Consider the following 23,792-nt stretch of genomic DNA (forward strand, 5'->3'; position numbering starts at 1 on the left):
CTGGGAAAAAAATTCATAACAAATCTGTCTTATAAAACTCTAATTTCTAAGAAATCATGCCATTCCCCAATTGACAAATGGTCAAGGTACATGAATAGGCAGTTTTCAGATGAAGAAATCAAAAGGATCGTTAGTAGTAGTAGTAATCTCTCGGTAATGGAGAATGAAGATTGTCTTTGTGCATTTTCATCTATGGTGTACCCTCGGGGTTAGGATAGATGAGTGTGCACAAAGACACTTGTGCGTGAAGGAGATTTAAGTGGAAAAGTCGATGCACAGAGACAGTCCCACTCTCTCGGCGTTGGAAGCCTGGGTCCAGTGGCACAAATAGTCGTTACACCTGGAGACTTCCTCAGCTGCATTGGATGGCCTGTTGTCCTTTGTGCTCCAACACGCCCTAAGCACTTCACAGTGCTTTGCTGTGTCGCCCTCTCAGCCGTTGAACCTTCTTATTGGTTTCTTCCGCCTGTTCAGCCAAAGCAGTCTTCACATGCTGGGTGAGCAAAGCCCTGGTTCACCAGGGGTCGACGACCCGATGGCTACTCTCACAAGGTTTAGCCGGCCTGTCGAAGCCGTTGCCCGGGGTGTGGCCGCTGCCGCATGCTAGCAGCTTCTGGGAGCCACAAGTGAGAGCTGGGTGTCAGGTGAGGGTCAGAGGCTGGAGAGCTGCCCTAAGAGGACACGACAAGCCCTCCATACCAGAGATACTACCCCTCCCTGAGCACCCCATACACCATACACACAAGGATCATTAATCACTTGAAAAAGTGTTCTAAATCTCCCCTAATGAGAGAAGTGCAAATTAAAACAATTCTGAGGTACCACCTCACACCAAGCAGATCGGTTAACATAGCAGCAAAGGAAAGTAATAAATGTTGGAGGGGATGTGACTGCCAGCAGCCACAAATTAATATATCATGGGTGAGCACTCAGAAGGGAGGTTGAAGACTTGGGGAGAGTGGGTGATGAGGGAATGGGAGAGGGGAAACAATAAAGGAAGAAAGACTCAGAGCTTAAGGATTCAACAACCTGGGCTCCAGCCTGGGTGCTCCTCTGATAGTGATGAGAGAGGAACATAATAAAGAAAGACTCAGACAGGAGAGAATTGTAGCAAAGCAAAACTCAGTCAGATAAAGTTATTTCTAGTGGTTAAGAAAGAAGGTTAAAAGGAGAGGAAGAGGGAACAGAGAGTCTGTCTAGTCAGTTTTGGTGAAGAAAAACTCAGAGCAACAGCCATTCAGCCTATCCCCACAGGACTGTATGTTCAGAGGAGGTTTCTGGGGTCTCAGGAATTCACAAAGTCCTGAGGAAAAGTCTAATCCTTAACCCACAGAAGCCTCCTGACTGGACCATGGCCTCTGTCCATCCCTGTCATAATATCTTCACAGGTATACCGCTCTTGTATGTTTAGAATTGAGGGAAGAGAGCCATACAGACCTTCTCGACCATCGGTCATCTCTCTCCCCTCTTCATGATCTCTCCTTTCCCTTCTCCTTCCCGAACCTTTGTTATAATCATAACACAATACAATATAATATAATATTATTATGATACAAAACCCCTAAGAAACTGTTTTATCATTTTCGTAGGCATAGCAAAAACCCCATAAGAATGACATTTAATGCTTCAGAATTAGATTTATAACTGAAATTAAAATTCAGAAAACAATGTTTTCTGTGATTAAAACACATGATCAACTGGGCAGATAAAATACATGATTTTTTCCAAATGTATATTTTTTTTACCCTCTTAAAAGTTTAGTTCATAATCTAGCATCCAGATTGTAGGAGAAGCAGCCTTTTGACACTATATCTATACCGGAGTTTGCCAAATTTTACCTTTTCATAAAAAATATTTTGAACTTTTAACCTGAAGTGAAACTTAGCATCTTTTCAAATTCCATATAAGAGAATTGCTTCTGTTACCCTTTGAATTTATAGTCAAGTCTAAAACCCTTTATGAGGTCACCTAATATGAAGTAGTTCTTTCCCATTAAAGCACTAATAACAATAACAATGGGGATTGCAAGATGGTTCGGTGTATTGACATCCAGGCCCAGAGTGGTTCTAGGTTCTATCAATGTGGAATCTAGAAGCCCCCAAACTTGTAGCCTAGAAAGATTTAATGACTCCCAGTTTACTTAGCTTAAAGGTAGAAGCCCCAGGTTTGATCTTGTCACATGAGTATTCTTCCCTGAGGGAAAGTCCAACTTCACTGGTCTCCTTCTAACAATAGACCTTAAGGTAGATTGGATGAGAGTAGCTAATCCCATCACATGTTAAGTATCTCTTTTGTCCCAATGGTTTCTCCCCTTAGGCCAAAGTCCTTTACCTCAGTGGCCCAGCTTTTGGCTAGGTCTTTCCCTTTTGTGTCCATTGTAAAGCATCAGCCCTTCACTGTTATTCCTGTCTGGAACTCTTCATTTTCCTTTGTTACCATTGTAAAGTCAATCAACTGTCCCTCTCATCCTCAGCCCCCATGTTTCACCTAGAAAGGTATTTAAGTTTCCTAACTATAATGGCTCCTTGGAATTGTCCAATCTAGCATGGTTGGCTTTCCCAGGGATTAGTGTCCAGAGTGACCAGAGTTCAATCCTCAGACTCTGCATAGGCATGTGGCATGCAGTTCTATGTAGAGGCCTACTGTTACACTGAAATCCTTTCCTTAATTAAAGAATGTTTTTTCTGACTTCGATACTTCTGTGTTTTTCTAAGTCAACAGTTCCCATCTGGCCTCAGACACTTGCAAGCTGTGTGACCCTGGGCAAATCACTTAACCTCAATTAGCAAGCCCTTACCACTCTTATGCTTTGGAACACACACACAGTACTGATTTCAAGACAAATGGGGGAAGAAAGAAGGAAAAAGAAGGAGGAGGAGGAGGAGGAGGAGAAGAAGAAGAAGAAGAAGAAGAAGAAGAAGAAGAAGAAGAAGAAGAAGAAGAAGAAGAAGAAGAAGAAGAAGAAGAAGAAGAAGAAGAAGAAGAAGAAGAAGAAGAAGAAGAAGAAGAAGAAGAAGAAGAAGAAGAAGAAGAAGAAGAAGAAGAAGAAGAAGAAGAAGAAGAAGAAGAAGAAGAAGAAGAAGAAGAAGAAGAAGAAGAAGAAGAAGAAGAAGAAGAAGAAGAAGAAGAAGAAGAAGAAGAAGAAGAAGAAGAAGAAGAAGAAGAAGAAGAAGAAGAAGAAGAAGAAGAAGAAGAAGAAGAAGAAGAAGAAGAAGAAGAAGAAGAAGAAGAAGAAGAAGAAGAAGAAGAAGAAGAAGAAGAAGAAGAAGAAGAAGAAGAAGAAGAAGAAGAAGAAGAAGAAGAAGAAGAAGAAGAAGAAGAAGAAGAAGAAGAAGAAGAAGAAGAAGAAAGAAAAAGAAGAGACTTCTTAGGTGGTGATATTTCTGTATTCCCCTTTAGACAAGTGAAATCATGTGGGTAAATTACTCAGTCTGGCTGAATCATTATATTTTCCAGCATTGTAGTTCTTCGTTAAAACTGTTAGCACTTCAAAAGAATGAAAGTATCTCATTATATGAGTGCTCAGTTTCCAAATTCCTGGATCCCTACAATATTGTCCCTATTTTATTTCTAAGAACTGGATCCATCTTTGTCCCCAGTCTCCTTCACATTCATCCTCCCTCCAGCTTTAGGAGGTAAAAGTTTCAAGCTGCAGTTTTACACAGAATAACCACAGAAAGTTTACTACATACAAATTCTATCTGTCTTCTTTCATATCCAGCTCTGACCCTTCCCTTTATAATCACATCCTAAGTTGTTTATAGAAAAAATTCTTTTAATGCACCAATCTTTTTATATCTCTTACCTACAAGGCAGGAGAGTGTAGGGATTGGGCAAGTGGGCTTAAGTACCTTTCCCAGAGTTGCAAAGCTAGGAAATGTCTATGGAGAGATTTCAACCAGGACCTCCTGCCTCTTTGCCTAATTGACTCTCAATCTACTGAGCCGCCTAGCTGCCTGTCTAACACCTGTTTTTTATTCTGTTAAAATTAATTGTGGTTGGACTCTGAATTGTATTAATTATGTGGTCACCAGGGATTTAATTTCTAAATCCCAAAATGAATTACTAAAGTAAATAGAATTTATGATAGTTTATTTACAATATTTACAAAAGAAGGAAGATATTAAGGAATGAGAGAGAGAGAGAGAGACAGAGAGAGAAAGAGAGAGAGAGAGAGAGAGAGAGAGAGAGAGAGAGAGAGAGAGAGAGAGAGAGAGAAACTCTGGCTTCTAATACGAGAATTTCTAAGCCCCAGACAGGGGAAGAGAGTCTCAAAACGATGGGTGCAGAACTCACAGATTTGAAACAGGCCTATATCATTGTAAACGATAAAAGAGTCACAATTTTCACAGACTCCCACTATGCCTTTGGCATATGTCATGCCATTGGCATGCTATGGCTTCAGAGGGGATTCTTAACATCAGCTGGAAAATGTATTGCCAATTCAAACCTTATTACTGAACTTCTTTCTGCCATCCAGCTCCCTGAAGCTATAGCTGTTTTTCACTGCTCTGCACATACAGGTGGCACTGACTCTGTCTCCAGGGGAAATAACCAAGCATATATCACAGCAAAACTAGCAGCCTTAGAAGGCCCTGAATTAATTATGCCACTAACAATTACTGATGATATGGATATATCCCTTTCTTTTTTTTTAATTAATTTTATTTATTTTGAGTTACAATAATCACTTTATTTCCCTCCCCTCCACCCACCCTTCCCGCAGGCAATGCACAATTTCATTGGGCATTACTTGTGTTCTTGATCAGAACCTATTTCCATGTTGTTGTTTGCACTAGGATGTTCATTTTGAGTCTACATCCCCAACCATATTTCTTTGAACCATTTATTCAAGCAGTTATTTTTCTTTGGTGTTTTTTCCTCTGAATGTGGATAGTGTTTTTCTCGTAGATTCCTCCAAGTTGTTCAGGATCACTGCATTGCCACTAATGGAGAAGTCCATTACATTCGATTGTACCACAGTGCATCAGTCTCTGTGTACAATGTTTTCCTGGTTCTGCTCCTCTCGCTCTGCATCAATTCCTAGAGGTCATTCCAGTTCCCATGGGATTCCTCTACTTTATCATTACTTTGAGCACAATAGTATTCCATCACCAACATATACCACAATTTGTTTAGCCATTCTCCAATTGAAGGGCATCTCCTCATTTTCCAATTTTTTGCCACCACAAAGAGCACAGCTATGAATGTTTTTGTACATGTATTTTTCCTTATTATCTCTTTGGGGTACAAACCCAGCAGTGTTATCTATCCCTTTCTTATAATGACAAGGAAGTGGAAAAACGGAAGCAGAAATTTAAAGCAAAACAGATAAATGGAGTATGAGTATCATCAGATGGCAACTCCTTACGCCCTAGAGCTTTCTATGACCAGATTTGTCACTCTATTCATAAACATGGTCATTTTGGTATCTAAGGTATTGTAGACTCTGTCAAAAGAGTATGGATAGTTCCTGGAATAATTACAATTTCTTCCAAAGTATGGACAACTTGTCCTACCTGCCAGGCCTTTAATCAACATACCTTTAGAGGAAAAGCCTCTGGTGGGTGTCCTCTTGCTTACACACCATTTGAGTACCAACAAATTGACTTTATCTCTACGCCAAAAAATGGACAGTATAAATTTTGTCTAGTCATAGTCAATCAACTGACTGGGTAGTCTGAAACATTTCCTACTGCTCATACCACAATGGCTTTTTTTTGCTAAAATTCTTTTGAAAGAAATTATTCCTCATTTTGGCCTGCCAGCATGTATTGATTCAGATAAAGGAACTAATTTTACCAATTTAGTGTTGTCTCAAATTTATTCATGACTGGGGATAACTCCTAAATTTCATATACCATATCATCCCAGAGCTCTGGCCAAGTTGAACAAATGAATAAAGAACTTAAAACCATGATTGGCAAATTGTGCATAGAGACTCATTGAAAGTGCCCCCAAATTCTACATCTGGCCCTATTTTATCTCAGAAGCAGACCCAGAGGTGATTACACATCTCCCCATTTGACATCCTCCTATTCAGGCATAACCATTTGCCCCTGCTTATACCTCATTGTTAGGAGGGGATATAACCATTGCTACATATATCAGACAATTACAAACAAGTTGAAAGAACTCCATGACTCTGGAGCTGCTGTTCAAGCAGGCCCCACTGATTTCTCTCTTCATGATTTAAATCCAGGTGATAGTATGTACATAAAGAATTTCAAACATACTGGGTTGACTGAACCTGCTTATGATGGACCATTCCAGATCCTACCAACTATGCCAACAGCCATAAAAATTGGAAAGAAGGACTCATGGATTTATGGTAAAACAAGTACCTTCTGTTGATGGTGAATAATTGCTTGCACTGATTGTATTGGCCTATTTATTGTGATTGGATTTCTTTATTGCTGGATTTGTACTATTTTGTTGCACTTTAATTAATCCTTGTATTTGCACAAATTGCCTTGTAGGGCAACACATGTACTACCTCACAGAAGAAAATCTGTTTTAGTGGCCTATAGTGACCTGTGAATCTTAAATTTTCTCAGACTCTACCTTGGAACATTATATTATCTTAAGGTTATGGTTAATGTTATTCCCCATTTAAACAATTGAGGTACTTGATCAGGAATGTATTGGGAACTTTAAAATTACTCCACCCATACTTAGGCATACTTTAGGGGAAGATAAAGTTGTAAAAATCCTTAGTGAACAATGAAGGTACTTAACCCATACTTATAGTGAGGCAAAAGCCCTTAAGCTAGGTCTATTTTTAGGTCTAATACAAAAGGGTGCTAAGTGCCTCTGAAGGTCAAATTAATGACTAAAAGGTCAGGCAACTTGCAAGGGGCAAGCTTAACAAAGAGGTGTGAAGTACTCAGAAGATATAATCTACCCAGAGAAGGTGAGAACTAAAAACTAAGAATGGGCAGTCCTAGGAAAAGCATCTACTGTGATTGGTAGATGTGAACATTTAGGGGAGGTGACACAAGAGAAATTTCTCTTTAAAAGGAGCTGTCTGATCCAGTTCAAGGTAATTCAATTTAATTCATCTTTGGAAGCTGAATTAGAGGTCAGGAGTCAGAGGAGGCTGCTGAGTCTCTGAACACTAGAGTTTTGCTTGGAAAGATCTTGTGGTGAGTGATTAAAGACTGACTTAGTTTCTCTCTTAAAGAGAAACCCTAGCCATTTCCTATTATTTCCTCTTACTCTGTCTCTCTCCCTTTCATTAATTCCTTCATTTATATTAATTAAAATCTCCATAAAACCCAGCTGACTTGGGTATTTTGTATTTGGGAATTTTCCCCATGGCGACCACTTATTTTTGATATAAAATCAAGATGCTAAAAATTATCTTTACAGTTTGGGCAATTCACAGTCTTGAAACCCATATTTTCTCAGTCACAGACCTGATGTGCCTTTTGTAACATTTTGTGCCTTTACAATTTTTTTTGTATTTTCTTGAATGTATTATTGTTTTATGTACCTCATTTGCACTCACATCGTTTTATCTGCCTTATTGGCACTCACACTGCAGATCATGGTAAGTCAAAGAGGAAATGGATGTTATTTTTGAAAACTAATCCTCTGAAATTGTTTATATATATATATATATATATATGTATATATATATATATATATATATATATATATATATAAAGAAACACCCCAAAAGCTGGAGAAAGAAACCAAACCAATCCTATGGGGATTGATGACATTTTGCAGAAAAAGCACAATGACTTGATCATGTGTGAGACTTGATGTTGCAACTTTTTAACATGTGTTAAATGCAGGACTTCCTTGTTCCACAGTATATCAAGCATATAACATTGATTGCTCTGGCTCCATTATCTTGAAAAAACAAAGAAAAGGGTTGAACCAGGAAACTCTTATTTCCCATTTGTCTTGAGATCTATTCTCTTTTTCTATTTTCTCTCATGATGTGACAACTTACTGTAGTCCAGACTGCTAAATAGGGTTAATGACTAGTTGTTATTCTACACTTATAGGACATGGATCACTACAACAACCTGTTGTGAGTTGTGGTTTTTTTCTTTCTTTTTTTTCTTCTTCCTAGAATTTTTTTCTTCAAGTTTTTTATATTTTATCTGACTCAGAAGTTATTTTTAAATTTTAATCTCTTTGATTCCTTGATATTTTTTGATACTTGATTCATATGCCTTATGACTCAACCATGTATCCCTGTGTAATTCCTACATGTGCTTCCCTGTATCCTCCTTGGGGGGGAGGGGGAATGTATTATTATTTTCCTCAGAGAGGACTATGTTATTGTTGTGAACTTTGACTTGATTTTGAGCCAAATTTAGAACAAGAGACTACCTCCCAGAATCTAGAAGGCTCCATGAAGATGCCTGCAGATACTACACACTATTCCAAAAGATCCAGAGTGAACTTTGAGATATGGTGAATTTGAACCGGGGTGGGGGAGGGGGTTTGACATGCTTTTGTTTTGAATGTACACTATGTGAAGATTGTATTTGGCTCTCCGTTGATTGTAAAAATGAAGGTACTTAGCTCTCCCTTGATTGTGAAAATTGAATTGTAATCTCCTATCTATTTGTTGATTTAATCCCCAGAAATGTAAGCACAGTACTTTGTTAAGGGTAAATTTTAGGGTTGAGACTGAATATATTATTTACTGGTCGCCAGGGGTTTATGAAATACTCAAGTCAGAATGGAATTTTATGGTGGTTTCTTTACAATCGAAGGAAGAAATTAAGAATGAGGGAGAGAGAGAAAGGGGAAGTTCTACTCTGGCTTGGTCGGAGCCAGGGGGAGTTCAGAGGCCTCAGTCAAGGGGCCTTCTTAGAAGATTAAATCTAACTCTGCTTCCAGCCAGAGGCCTCCTTCAAGATGAGGGACCTCTTTGGAGGCTGGTGCCTTCAGAAAGGTCAAGGGAAAGGGAAGTCAGCCTTATCACTCACCACGTGATCATTCAGGGAAGCAGGCTGAGGACCCATGCTCCACCAAGTCAAGTTCCACCACCAAAGTCTGCAAAAGCCACAAAAGTCCCTCTCACAGGAAGTGACATGAAACATAAAGGCTGTTCTTTATATCACTTCCTGTGTCTCACATATACCAATGGTGGCTTAAACTTGGTTTAGGACAGCCCAGGGGGTCAGTCAGTTGTTTCTGATTTGTCACTTGCTAGCACATGTGGGTCATAGACCTTCCTCCCCCACATTTAATCTTTAAGTGGAGGCATATACATTCCTGGTTGATGAAATTCTAAAGACTAAGCAGGGTGGAGTAAATCTAAAACTCACAACTTGAAGTTGAATGGAAAGATCTGCCCATGTTAGATCTGATTACTAAGGGTATAAATCTCCCATTTAATCATGAGGTGGGAGGTCTGTGACCCATGTGTGCTGATACTGGGTAATGAATTAGAATCGACTAATTGCCTTCTGGACAGTCTTAGAGCAGAACATCAGTTGTCATTGGTAGATGTGGAAAATGATGCAAGAAAGAAGGTTAAAAGAAAGAGACAAACGCCTGAATGTGGTTGGTCTTCTGGGAGTTGTTGGTGGTTGGTTCTTTTGGAAGTTAAAAAGAAACACACTTGGAGTGGTGCCTGCTGGAATTGAGGCTGATAAAAGAACCTGCTGATTGAACTGACACGTGGTGAATGTAAAGGCTGACTCCTTCCTTGGCCTTTCTGGAGGTTTCAGCCTCTGGGAAAGACCCATCATCTTGAGACTCCTTTCCCCTGGCTGGGGCCTTTGAATCACTATTTGGCTCAGAGGAACCTGGAGCTTGCTCTCTCCTTTTCTTCTCTTTCTCTCTTCCTTAATACCTTCCCTCTACTGTAAAATAAACTACCATAAATTCCATTTGACTTTAGTAATTCATTTTGGGATTTAGTAATTAAAATCCTTGGTAACTAATTAAATATATTCAGTCCAACCATAAAATTAACAACTCTTATGCCAAAGGGCTTTTTGTCATTGCACCTATTATTGGCTTTGTTCCCTTTCCCTTTTATTTTCCTCTTATCCCCAAATTATTGTAATTTCTCTTTAAAAACTGTAATATTTGTATATACCTCGTTATGTTTTCATGATCCATTGGGGAGACTGGTCTCCCAAAGGATCACAAGGGGATATATTTAATTAGAATCTTGAACCCTAGAGACTACTTTTCCCACAATCCCTTTTTCCTGTTTGTGAATATCCTTATGAAGATGGAGTTTTGGAGTTTCCATTTTCTGCAGTAAGGAAGAAGTGTTTTGGGTGCTTGCTGGAGTTTTTTTTTTCCTCTTTAGGTCTATTTTAATAAATAGTATTAAAATAATACTTGGGAGTACTGAATATTAATTTTAATCTTTACAGCAGAGAGGATCCTACACATGGAACAAGCTTGACTAACTTAATGTTCTTTCATTAACATTTCATGGTTTTATTCACATAAAGTGAGGGTCAATCCCTGTTGCTCTAGCAAGAGTAGGTTTGAGACTGTCATGGGACATTGTACACTCAAATTATAGAAGTATTTCAGGCAAACTATAAGCAAAAAAATTCCTGCTAAGACCCTGAAAGGATTCGTCCTTTAGGTTTGAGATAGACATAGAGATACACCTACAGGCTATGCCTTGATACCAAGAGGTTGTACCTCAGATATTCATCTGTCCCCTAAGCTATGAGAGTCACTCCCTGTATCTTCAGGCAGACCCCAGTCAGATGTTCAAACTCCCACCCACTGTGTCTGACTCATGTCTTCACTGTTGTATAGAATATAAAACCACCATAATTGACCCCTGGGGACAGTTTTCCATCTCTTTTGTCCTCCCAAGAACAGCTTTCCATCAATTCTGTTCCCCCTAGGAGGCAGTCTTCCACCTATGCTGTCCTGGCCAGATTCAACATTACCTTTTATTTATTTTTTATTTATTATTTTTTAAACCCTTAACTTCCGTCTTGGAATCAATACTGTGTATGGGTTCCAAGGCAGAAGAGTGGTAAGGGCTAGGCAATGGGGGTTTTAAGTGACTTGCCCAGCTGGGAAGTGCCTGAGACCAGATTTGAACCTAGGACCTCCCTCTCTAGGCATGGCTCTCAATCCACTGAGCCACCCAGATGTACCCTCTCTTTATTTTTAAGCTAAGTTTCAGAGTCTTGCATCTTTGCAAAAGGTACCCTTCTCGAACCTCAAGTCCCCCACAACAAGACCACAGGACTTTCTTCTGAACCCCTGGAAGAGGAGGGAAATGTGGATGGAATCAAGATCTGGGGTGAAATCACACCTGAGACACTTGGAGCTGTGTGACCCTGGAGAAGTCACTGCATCTCTGTCTTACTTTCCTTCTATAAAATGGAGCATCAGCCCAGTAAGGTTCTTGTGATGAATCCCCAAGGGCCACAGAAATGCTGGCTGTGATGATTTCCTTTCCTTTGGAATGAGGGATACAAAAATACTGCCTGAAACCCAGGGAGAAGAGAGGCAGAGAGAAGCTAGAGGGATGCTGTGGACAGAGGGCCAAGCTGGACAGGGCTGCTCAGGACCAGGAAGGGCCAGATGCCAAGACATAACCACCCCTGGAGTCAGGGGCCTCCGCAGTGACCAGAGACCCCAGAGCTTGCTCAGGCCGTTTAAAAGAGACTCTGAGGTGCTCATTATTCAGCCCCTCCCTGGAGCACTCCAAGACACCCCAACTGGTGAAAGCTTGATGAGGAGACGGTCCAGCCAGCCCTGAGCCCTGGTCACACTCGGGGGCACTCAGGAAGGTTCCCTCTCAGGCCTGAAAACCCTCTTTGCCCCCTTCACTAAGTCACCAAAATCTGTGGAAGAGGAAGAAGTTTTTTGGGATGCTTAAGGCAAAGGAAGTGCAACAAGCCATAGACTAGATGGCATCTCAGAGCCGGGTCTGACAGAGAAATATATAGAAATGTTCCTAAACTACAGGAAGTGGGGCTTTTCCACGCCGGGGGCCCTGCTATTAGGATCAATACGGCACCGGAACCATCCCTCCTCGGGGCCCCCATTCAGGGCAACGACCAGCCTGTCAGCCTCAGTTTGGTCCTCCCTGAAATGAGGAGGTGGCGCTCAGGAGCTTCTTGGGTCTCTTCTCACCCTCGGTCTGTGCTCTCCTCAGAAATAGCGGCCTCCTATATCACAGGAAGGAGGCCCAGGAGGATCAAAGCTAAAAGTACCAGAAAGAAAAGGAAAGTAAAAGGACCCGGCTGAAGCCAGGGAGACCGGGAACACTTGGTGCGTGGCCTCTCCTCCAGCAGGACTCCAGACCTAGGGGACCAGGAAGTAAGACTCCATTTCCCAGAATGCCGTTGGAATGACGTCTTCCAAGCCTTGGCACTCCCGTTATGGAAGACTCCATTTCCCAGAATGCCTGGGTCCTGGCTTCACCCAAGTCTTGGCACCTCCCCCTGTGTAGTCCCAGTTCAGGCTTGGAAACTCTTGAGGGTATGGAGTGTTCACAAGTTTGTGTTTTGGTTTTTGTCTTGAGAGAGGGTGGGGAGGGAATCATTGTAGAAGTTTCAGCCTGGCCTTCGGCTGTGGAGACTTTCTGCTCCCTAATTCCTGGAGAGAAAGAAGATCCGGGCGGACCAGTTGCGGGTAACAGCCTGAAAGTCCGGGTGGGAGTGGGGGAAGGGGGAAACTCGGAGCAGGTGCCGAGAGGCGGGGCAGGGGCGGTGTAAGTGTGTGTGGTGGGGGGGCGGCGGGGAGGAGGACGTCTCTGTATCTCTGTGTCTGTTCATCACTTTAAAGGACCATAGGAAAGGGACTAATACAGAAGTGTCCGTGTCAGGCGGGGGCGGCTATGTCTAGACCAGGATCCTTGGCGAGGCTTCGCCCTCCCCCCGAGAAGAGAATGGGTTCCCCCCTTTCCCCCGCACCAGAGCCAGGAAGCGGCTGGGGGCAGGGGGGAGCAGTGAAAGGAGGGGTGCGGGGGTACAGCCACTCGATAGGAGCGGCGCTGGTCTCGGCCCTTCCCACAGAGATCCAAGGGGAGAAAGAGCCAACATGAGCCTGGTTGGAGTGGGGGGGATGCTCATGCCCACACACTATAGAAGGAGCTCTGAATTCGGGCACGGAACAAATACCAACATGTTTCTCCCCCAACTCCCACCTGATGTCCGTCTCTCTGTCCAGCATCTCCTGCTCCCCCCATTACCCATAACCTCTCCTCCTAGGAGTCTCCCTCAATCCACCTGTGCACCAAATGCAGTTTATGAATTGAATGAAGCCAGAGAGAGCAGCAGAGGGGGTGGGGAGGCTTCTTCCTGGCCAGTCCAAGGTCCTTTCCCAGCCTGAGGCTCCCTGTCCCCTCCTGTGGGGAGAGTCTCCTCTGAGCCCTCCCCCCCTCTAATGCCCAACAGGTGTACAAGAGGAAGTCTGCCCACCTTGGGGCTCCCACTCCCTGAGGGACCACAGTCTGAGCCAAGCAGAGACCCTGGAGCTGGAGGGAATCACCCACAATCCCTAACTGTGTTGTGGGGTTTTCCAGGGCCTCTGAGGCCCCTGCCTGGTGAGGCAGCCCAGATTCCAGACAGGCACAAGTTCAGTCATTTATTCATCCACCCTCCAGTGGGACAAACTCCATCAGAGGAGGATGCCTGTGTGTCCTACCATTCCAGGGATGGCCCAAAGACAGTCTCTGCTCCTGACCTCCAGATTCTGTGGTTTGGCCAGGTCAGTCAGGCCTGCCAGGGAGGCTTTGGAAGAAGTTTGGGGTGAGATCAGGTGAGGGCACAGACAGGAAAAGGTGTGTTTTTAGTAGAAGAAAAAGGATGGGAATTCTGGGTGAGGGCTAAGAGGTCTGTTTTTCAAATATTAAACTATCAGGAACTTGGAGTGCACTTAACAGACAGAAACTTTATGTCTATCCTTTACCTATTAAAGTTATTTACTTTGAACCTAACAGAATTATCTAACCTGTTGATTTCTCAATATGTTTTGTTTTGTTTCCTTTATTTTTTTAACTTTAAAAAATTTTATTTAGAATATTTTCTCATGGTTATATGATTTGTATTCCCTCCCAGCCCTCTTCCCTCCCTTCTCCTGGAGCTGACAAACAATTCCACTGGGTTGTACATGTATTATTGCTCAAAACCTATTTTCATATTATTCATATTTGTAATAGAGTGATCTTTTAAAAAATAATTAATAAATTTTACATCTTTTCCCATAAGATTCACTTTCTTTTCCTCCCCTCTTTCTTCCACCCCTCCCCCCCAGAGCCCACAAATTGACTGAATTGTACAAATGTTGTCACTTAATACCTATTTCCATATTATTCATTTTTGCTATAGAATGTTTTTTTAAGGCCAAATGTTTCCCTTTTGCATTTTTACTCCCATAGTTCTTTCTCTCAGGATAGCATTGTTTTACATAAGTCCTTCAGGAGTGTCCTGGCTTCTGCATTGCTGCTAGTAGCAAAGTCCATTATATTGTATTGTTCCACAATGTTTTACTTTCTGTGTATAATGTTTTTCTGGTTCTGCTCATTTCACTCTGCATCAGTTCATTGAGGTTCTCCCAGTTGCATATGAAAAGCCTCCAGTTCATGAGGCCCTCTGAGGCCATGTATCTGGCCCCCACCCCACTTCCTGAAGGGGCACCTTTTTCATTGGTGGTCAGTGAGAGGAGCACTGTATGTGGCGGCACCTCAAAGTGAGTCATCGCTCACACACAGTACTACTTCCAGTTACATAAAACTTTGTATGGCGCCTTAGAAGGAGGTGCCATGCAGAGGATTATGTGGCTACACAATGAAAGGCATCAGCATGGTGGGTGGTGATCTGGGGGAGGGGATTCCGCACTGTGTATACTGCTGCCTGGTTACAGTTAGGGTTAGGATTAGGTTTTTATAGTCCAGTCCGCCAGCACTCTGAGGGACAGCAAACTGGACCACTGTGTAAAAAGTTTGGGGACCCCTGTTTTAGTTCATCAATCCACACAGCACAATACTATTCAATTACCATTATAGACCAGAATCTATTCAGCCATTCCCAATGGTAGGACACCCCCTTGTTTTCCAATTGTTTGCCACCACAAAACGCACAGCTATAAATATTTTTATACAAGTATTTTTCATTATTACTTCTTTGGGATACATACCCAGGAATGTTATAGCTGGATCAGATGGCATGTAATCTTTTAAAGCCCTTTGGGCATAATTCCTCATTGCCTTCCAGATTGGTTGGATCAATTCACAACTCCACCAACAATGTATTAGTGTTCCAATTTTACCACATCTCCAAAATTTATTATTTTCCTTTACTGTCATATTGGCCAATTTGCTAGGTGTGAGATGGTATATTCAGAATTTTTTTGATTTGCATTTCTCTCATTAGTATAGATTTAGAACACTTTTTCAAGTGGTTATTGATTGTTTTGATTTCTTTATCTGAGAACTGCCTATTCATGTCCCTTGACCATTTGTCAATTGGGGAATTACTTGATTTCTTGTACAGTAGACTTCTTTCCTTATATATTTGGGAAATTAGACCTTTTTCAGAGAGTTTTGTTATAAAAACTTTTTCCCAGTTTGATGCTTTCCTTCTAATTTTGGTTCAGTAGTTTTGTTTGTACAAACCCTTTTATTTTAATATAATCAAAATGATTCATTTTCTATATTTTAATGTTCTCTATTGTAAACTTTAAAATTTCTTAGACTTATGAATGTTGGAAATTTCCCCATTGGGAAATTTCATACTGGAAAAAATTTCCTACTGATAGTAAGAACTCTATTGGAATGTGAAACCCCTTGGCATGGGAGGATCCTTCTCCTCCCTACTTAAGACTCCTTTAGGACAGAAACCTTTTGCTAAACAATGGAAAGGGTTTTGACCTATGCTTAAGCATAGAACAGGAAGCTCTTTGAGTCATGATTGATTTTAGAATTGATACAATAGAGATACTTGGAATGACAGAACCAGGTCTTGGAAAATACAATCTCCACCCTACTTAGAGTAACAGGATTTAGGAAGGGCTACAGCAAAGATCAAGATTTAATTATTTGAGAATATGACCTTCAACGGACATGTGCAAAGCCACAGACCTCTGGGAGGTCCTGGGTTAAACTAGAGCCACCATTGGCACAGGGGAGACATGGACAGTGATTGGTAGATATGAGAACTGAGGGGAGGGAACTTAGATGGTTTCCTTAAAGATAGCGGGGTCTGAGGACAGAGGGAGGAGAGTTTTTTGCTCTGAGAGGTTTTGCTCTGAGGAGGTTTTGCTCTGAAGGAGTCTGGAGGTGGAGGCCCCTGAGACTGTTTCTCCATTTTGGTCACATGAGTGATAGGGACTGATCTCTTTTCTTTGCCTCAGCTATCTAAGCGCTTGGGCCTTTGGCCCGCCTAAGGAGAGGGGGTATTTAAGTCCTATTCCCTTCTCTCCTCTTTCTCTTTCTCTCTCTCTCTCTCTCTCTCTCTCTCTCTCTCTCTCTCTCTCTCTCTCTCTCTCTCTCTCTCTCTCTCTCTCTCTCAAATACCTTTCTTCCTCCTGTTTGTAATTAAAAACTCCAAAAGGTTGACGGCTGACTTGAGTTTTCATTTAGGAATTACATAGCTGAATGCCTTGGCAACCTTAAATTAATATATATATATCAGTCTTTTAAAGTGATTTCGATATCACACTATCTCATTTCATCTTAAATTCCTTCCTTTCACATAGATCTGTTAGGTATCCTATTATAGAATAGGATTTTCCTCACTTATTTATGATTTGACTCTTTTATACAAGTCTTTTATCCATTTTGAATTTATCTTGGTGTAGGGTATGACATGTTGATCTCAACCTAATTTTTCTCATACTGTTTCCCAGTTTTTCCAGAAGTTTTTCTCTAATAGTGAGTTCTTATCCCAAAAGCTGGAATCTTTGGGTTTATGGAACACTGGCTTACTGACGTCATTTACCCCAAGTCTGTTCCATTGATCCACTGATCCTTCTTTCTCTTAGCAAGGACCACATTGTTGTGATAATCACTGCTACATAGTACAGTTTAAGATCTGATACTGTTAGGCCACCATTTTCCCCATTTTTTCATTATTTTCCATGATATTCTTGATCTTTTGTTCTTCCAGATGAATGTGGTTATAATTTTTTTCTAATCCTATAAAAAAGTTTCTTGAAAACTTGAAAAAAGTTTTATAGGTTTGGCACTGAAAAAAATTAATTTCTGTAGGAATGTCATTTTTATTCTATTATCTCATCCTACCCATGAACATGTTTATTTCTTTTTCCCATTTAGAATGTTTTCATAATGTGTGAAACAAGTATCATTATACAGCTCTAATGCAGGACCATTTGGAACTTTTTCTGAACAAGTATCATTATACAGCTCTAATGCAGGACCATTTGGAACTTTTTCTGGTAGTGGATTTTCAATAAACTGTTTAATTTATTCCCAAATCCTCAACATTTCCTTTATCTCACTTCTACTGATTACTTCATCCATGTTGGGCTTCTCCCACAGGAGGAAGCTTGTGGTTCAAATATCCTCATAAATTAAAGCAAAAAATCCCAATTGTGACTGCTTGTATCTCAAATTGCTCATTGTGGGGGTAAAAAGGGGATTATTTATAAAAGGGTTTGACTTGATTATTAAGATTGTGATCACCAGGATTTAATTAATTCCAAAGAGATTTATTTACAAATTGTAGAAAGAGTGAAGTAAGAAATCAGAAAGAGGAAAAGATAAGATATTTAGCCTAAACACTAAGTAATTTATGTCTGGCCCCCTGACTCAACCCAGGCAGGATAGTTTAGTCCTGAATCGGATAGGCCTCAGTGCTTGTAGCCCAGGACCTGAGGAAGTCTCTTCAGAAAAATCCAGCAGTTAAGAGTCAGCTTTTCACTCACCCACCACATGTCAGTCTAAGGAACAGGGTCTCAAGTCTAGTCAGCAGATTCTTCTGCTCCTCTTCACCAGCCTCAATTCAAAAGCATGAAGAATTGAATTCCATCAGGAAGTTGTCACTCCCTTTAAAAGATAGTTTTCTCTTGTGTCACTTCCTGTGTCGTCCCCTAATTTTACTTCTACCAATCACAGTTGACACTCTGCTCTAGGATTGCCCAGAAAGCAAGTCAGTCAATTCTGATTTGTCATCCACTATCTCACATATGGATCTCAGACCTCCCACTCAATGATTAAGTGGGATGTTTACACTTTTGGTGATTAGATCTAAAAATGGGCAGATCTCCATGCTCAACTTTAAGTAGGATGTTCTAAAAATAGTCAGGGGTTACAATTTAATCTTCAAAATCAGGAAAGAGTTAATTTCATTGTTATAATCAGGGGGCATTTAATCTTCACATCATGATTTGAGGTGCTCATGTATCAAGGCACCAGTTTATGTATGTAGGTAGATAGATAGATAAGAGTTTTATCACAAGACAGAGCATCATCTAGACATCTTAGGAAACATTTACACAACAACAAAGCTGATTGGTTAGTTCATTTAGGAATCCTCATATTTGTCCAAAAGGTTAAATCAAAAGACAATACCCTTGGGGGCAGCTGGGTGACTCAGTGGATTGAGAGCCAGGCCTAGAGATGGGAGGTCCTAGGTTCAAATCTGGCCTCAGACACTTCCCAGCTGTGTGACCCTGAGCAAGTCACTTCACCCCCATTGCTTGGCCCTTACCACTCTTCTGCCTTCAACAAGACGAAAGGTAAGGGTTTAAAAAAAAAGGCAATACTCTTATTTAGAGGAAATAATAATGATTATTCTCTAAGACTCATCTGATCTGGGAGGAAGGATGTTACTTGTGGTTTATTACAAAAAGGGAAGCATGTAGGCGTTTGAACCATATTGACATGAAAATCAGAGGGTCACATCTTATGACAAAGAGAAATGTTTACTCTGTAACTAACAAGGGAGGGGCTGAAAATCCACTTGCGAGCAGTTTTATACTTTAGGAAAACATATATTAGAGATTCTTATAAAAATTATGAATTCTACTAATTGAAATTAAGACTAAGATAGGATTATACTAGTCACTTTAGAATCACAATACTGATTATCTTAAACCAATCACTATCGCTAAAATCCAATCAAGTATGAGGGAGTAGGGGGTCTGTCTTCTCAACACTAGTAAGAAATGACATTCATCATAAAAGCAAAAACAAGATGTTTTGGCACATCATACCCAGTGTTTTGCTAAACTCAATATAACAACAAAAGCCTGCTATACTTAAATTAGCTAGAATCAGATTCTGATCCCATATAACTCTGGAGTCCTCTTAATGCTTTCACTTAGATAAGAGTCTTTCAAACTTTTAGGAAATTAAATTTAAAAAATCCTTTTTCATGGTTTTCTCCTTATTAATCATTGGTAATATTTTCCCTCAGAATGCCCAGTAATTGCTTCCTTCTCACAAACTTCCAAAAAATGTTCTTACTAGATGAATTCTGACTTGTAATGAGGAGGGATTTCAGATCACCTTCTCTCTTCTCCATAGAATCTCCTGCCTCCCTCAGAGAGCACATACCCTCTCCCTTATTCAATACGGAAAAGCATTTCAGAGTGAGACACTTTTACAGTCTTTACTCTCCCAACATGATTCTAACTTCAGACACAAAATGCCTTTGTCAGTGTTCCACTGGACTCTGAATGACTGGTCTCCAGAACTGGCTCTGATACTCTTCAAGGTGAAGAGTTTGGGGTGAGTCCCTTGTGTGCTTCACTTTCTTCAAGTTAGTTGATGAGGACTGAATTGGATGAATTCTGCAGGCTCAGCTCTAAACCTTGTGACTTTTGCTGGTTTAGGGGTCAATAACATTCAAGGATGTGGCTGTGGACTTCACCCAGGAAGAGTGGTGTCTGTTGGACCCTTTTCAGAAAGAGCTGAACAGGGAGGTGATGCTGGAAAATGTGCAGAATCTACTCTCTGTGGGTAAGGACCATTTCCTCAGTTAACTCTGAATCTGCCATTAATGTCTTCCTTCCATTCCTTCCTTACAAAGGTACAGCATTTTAAGCCTTTGTCAAAGATTAAAAAAAGCAAGAGTGCTGATCTCTGCACAGGGTTCCCCTGGCTGGTTTGATTAAAAAAAAAGTTTGAATTCTGTGATGGAAAGTTGGGACTTTCCTTTCTTGCTCTTGAAGTTGTCTCTCTTCTATTTTAGGTAGCTTCAGGTGAAAACTTAAAACAGTGTTACAGATTTACATTCCTCAAGTTAATCACAAACATCATCTGGTAGACCTTTTAATTAGACCTGAATTTTGGGTGCAAATTCTCTGTTAATAAATACCAAAGCAGATTTTCTTTGCAGGTGGCCATTGAAGGGGACACTCTACTTGCCAAAGCAGTCCCTTCTCATGTGAGATGAGTGGTATTTAGAAAGGATTTTCTATTAAGAAGTAGTCATGGGTATGGCAATGCCAAGAAGGCAGCAGACCAGAAGCAAAGGCTGGAAATACTCTGAGAATCTCAAACAAACCTTAAAAGAATGCTTCTAGAATGCTAGAATCATAGAATAAATGAGGGTCAAAGTAAGGTGAGACTCCTGAGGAAAACAACTAAAAAGGTAGGCAGAAAGGGTCTATTTCTGGGGACAAAGAGGGATTGGGTATATAACTGGGCAAAGGGGAGTACAGAAAATCCACCCCCTACATACTGCTCCATATTCCATAACTGTACTGAAGACAACTTCAAGATGCGGGATCCTTATTGAGCCTTCCTTATTGTCTCACATGTTCCCTTTTTCAAGGTAGGGATACAGAGAATTAAGGGAATGGGATGGAGGAGAAACTATTGGACTTCAATTCAAATAAGAAAAGTAGGAGTAGCAATTATGATCTCCAACAAAGCTAGAGCAAAAATAGATCTGATTAAAAGAGATAAGATTGATAATTACATCTTGATAAAAAAGGTAGTATAGGTAATGAGAGCATATTAGTTCTTAACATATATGCACCAACTGATATAGCCTCCAGATTTTTAAAGTAGAAACCAAAGGAGAATAAGGAGGTAATTGCTAATAAAACCATACTGGTAGGGGATCTCAACCTTAATTTATCAGAAGTCTCACCAAAAAATAAACAAGAAGTGAATAAACAACGTGCATGAAATTTTAGACATTACATTTAATAGATATCTGGAGCAAAGGGAATGAAAGGGAAAGGGAATATATCTTCTTTCAGGTGCACATGGAAAATACACAAAAGACCATGTACCAGAGAACAAAAACTTTACAATGAAATGCAGAAAAGCAAAAACAATAAGTGCAACATTTGCAGATCATAATGCAATAAGAAGTAATGGAACCCAAAGTTTAAAATTAATTGTAACTGAATAATCTAATTGGTCAAAAGAGGTGGGTCAACAAACAAATGAAGGAACAATCAATGATGTCATAAAAGGAATGACAGTGAGGGGATAACATATCAAAAATTGTGGGATGTAACCAAAACAGCACTTGGGCAAAAATTTATATCCATGAATATTTATATTAATAAAATAGGAGGGAAAATTAAAGAGAACAAATTAAAAATTCAAGTAAAGACTAAATTGGTAATCCAAAAATCAAAGGTGAAATGAATAAAATTAAAAGAACTTTTGAATAAATAAGACTAGAAGTTTGTTTTTTAAAAAAAAAAGGGCAAAGAAATAGAGCATTAATCTAACTACATTTTATTTTTTCTTTGCATTTTTTAAAAATTTATTTAATTAATTAATTTAGAATATTTTTCTATAGTTACAATATTCATATTCTTTCCCTCCCCCCACCCCTTCCCATAGCTGATGCACAATTCCACTTGGTTTTATATGTGTCCTTGATCAAAACCCATTTCCATATTATTGATGTTTGTACTAGGGTGATCATTCAGATTCTATATCACCAATCATATCCCCATTGACCCATGTGATCAAGCAACCAACTACATTTTAAACAATTTTGCAAAACAGGGAAAGCAGTCCTACAACATTTTTAGTGTGATGAAAATAGGATGGTGGTGGATGAGCCAGGAGGAAGCAAAATAGAGGAAGAAAACTATAGGCAAATTTCTTTAATGAATAGTGATGCAAAAATCTTAGCTCACAAAGTTTATTCTCTATGACCAGATGGAATTTATACCAGGGATACAAGGCTGATTTAATAACTATCAGCATAATTGACCACATCAATAAGCAGTCTAACAGAAATGACACAACTGTCTAAAACCATTATTAAATATCATATGCAATGGTGATCAGTTAGATGCCTTCCCAGTAAGATCAGGACTGAAGCAAGAATGCATATTATCACCACTATTATTTAATACTGTACTAGAAATGTAAGCTTTAACAATAAGCTGTTTTTTTTTTCTGTAATTAAATGTAATTTCCCCTAAGTACTGCTTTGGCTGCATCCCATAGATTTTGAAAGGATGTCTCATCATTATCATTTTCTTCAAAGAAATTATTAAGTGTTTCTATGATTTGTTCTTTAACCAGTTTTGGAGAATTATATTATTTAATTTCCAGTTAAGTTTTTATTTGCCTCTCCATGTATCCTTACTAATTATTATTTTTATTGCATTATATTCTGAAAAATCTGCTTTTATTATTTCTGCTTTTCTGTACTTGTTTGCTTCTTTTATGCCTTAGTACATGGTCAATCTTTGTGAATGTACCATGTGCTGTTGAAAAGAAGGTGTATTCCTTTTTGTCCCTATTTATTTTTCTCCACACATCAATTAACTCTAATTTTTCTAAGATTTCATTCACATCTTTTATCTCTTATTTTCATTTTGTCTGATTTCATAAGTAGAATTTCTTGGCAATATTCTGGGGGAATTTCTTTTTCATTACATATAAGGGTAGAATTTTCCTGGGAATCTATAAAAACCCTAGTAACAGCCTCTAGCTGTTCTGTGTTTCTGTGGAACTGAGTAAGAATAGTAATAATTGTAACAATTCCAATAATAGGGAGTGTTGGTAAGAGAGTAGTCACACAGGGGAGTCTGAGTGGATATTTCCCTCTTCCCTGGGGGCCGCCGTGCAGTCCCCGGATTCCACCTGAAATTGTGTCAAACAGTGTGGATTTGATGACTCCAGGCACCTTGTAACACAATAGTATTCCACCACCTTCATATTCCACAATTTGTTCAACCATTCCCAAAAAGTTATACTTTATAGCTAGACAACTTAGGGACAACATAAGGATAAGACTATAGTGTATTGTTATATTTTGGAGAGTGATACTAACAAAAATAAGATAGATAACTGAATAAAATAATAGCATAACAACATTATTTTGTAAACATAAGTAGGTTAACATTTAGAATACAAAAGTATATAGCTTAGCATAAGGTAATGAATGATTAAATAAGAAAAATTATTGTATTGTTACATTGAATTTACTCTGGATTTGAGAAAAAACCTGTTTTCTGTTACAAAAATTGTTCACCTATTGCAACATTGTAATGCAATTTTTGTTATCCTTTCCTACCCCCAATTTTTCTAAATACCTTTCTTAGCATAAGTAGATAAAATCCTAGATAGAATAAGATAGTAAGATAGGAATTTATTATTTTGGTGGGATAGAACATAGGATAAGATTAGGAAAAAACAGTGCACAAGCGGCATGAGCTTTGTGCAAAAGACTCATGAAAATCAAAACTGAGATATTGTAATGATGGGTTGCAGGACAAAAGAACCATTAGGGAAAATTGGAATGGAGAGCTCTCCAGCACATGAGGCAGGAAATGGCAGTTGGAAACTGAACAGGATCTTTTGGGAAATTCTCCTGAGGAGGGGATCTTGAGGGCTGAGACACAGAAGGGAGTGGAAGGAGGAACTGTTTCTCTGG

The 23,792-nt window shown here is 39.8% G+C and overlaps 1 protein-coding gene across 5 annotated transcripts in view; it reads left to right on the forward strand.

The window, feature by feature from the left end:
* Positions 1-12,009: 12,009 nt before the first annotated feature.
* Positions 12,010-23,792, forward strand: part of LOC100619140 (zinc finger protein 420-like) — a 69,096-nt gene continuing 57,313 nt past the window's right edge. For 2 of the 5 annotated variants that reach the window (XM_056825852.1, XM_056825855.1), the window contains exons 1-2: positions 12,010-12,447; positions 19,765-19,891. In XM_056825852.1, coding sequence (XP_056681830.1) covers positions 12,370-12,447; positions 19,765-19,891 — 205 coding nt within the window. In that variant the 5' untranslated portion in view covers positions 12,010-12,369. Of the gene's footprint in view, positions 19,661-19,764; positions 19,892-23,792 lie in introns of all 5 variants that reach the window. The other 3 variants (XM_056825856.1, XM_056825854.1, XM_016422746.2) reach the window with 3 other exon arrangements.

This window comes from Monodelphis domestica, chromosome 4, assembly GCF_027887165.1.
Source record: "Monodelphis domestica isolate mMonDom1 chromosome 4, mMonDom1.pri, whole genome shotgun sequence".
NCBI classification, from domain to species: Eukaryota; Metazoa; Chordata; class Mammalia; order Didelphimorphia; family Didelphidae; genus Monodelphis; species Monodelphis domestica.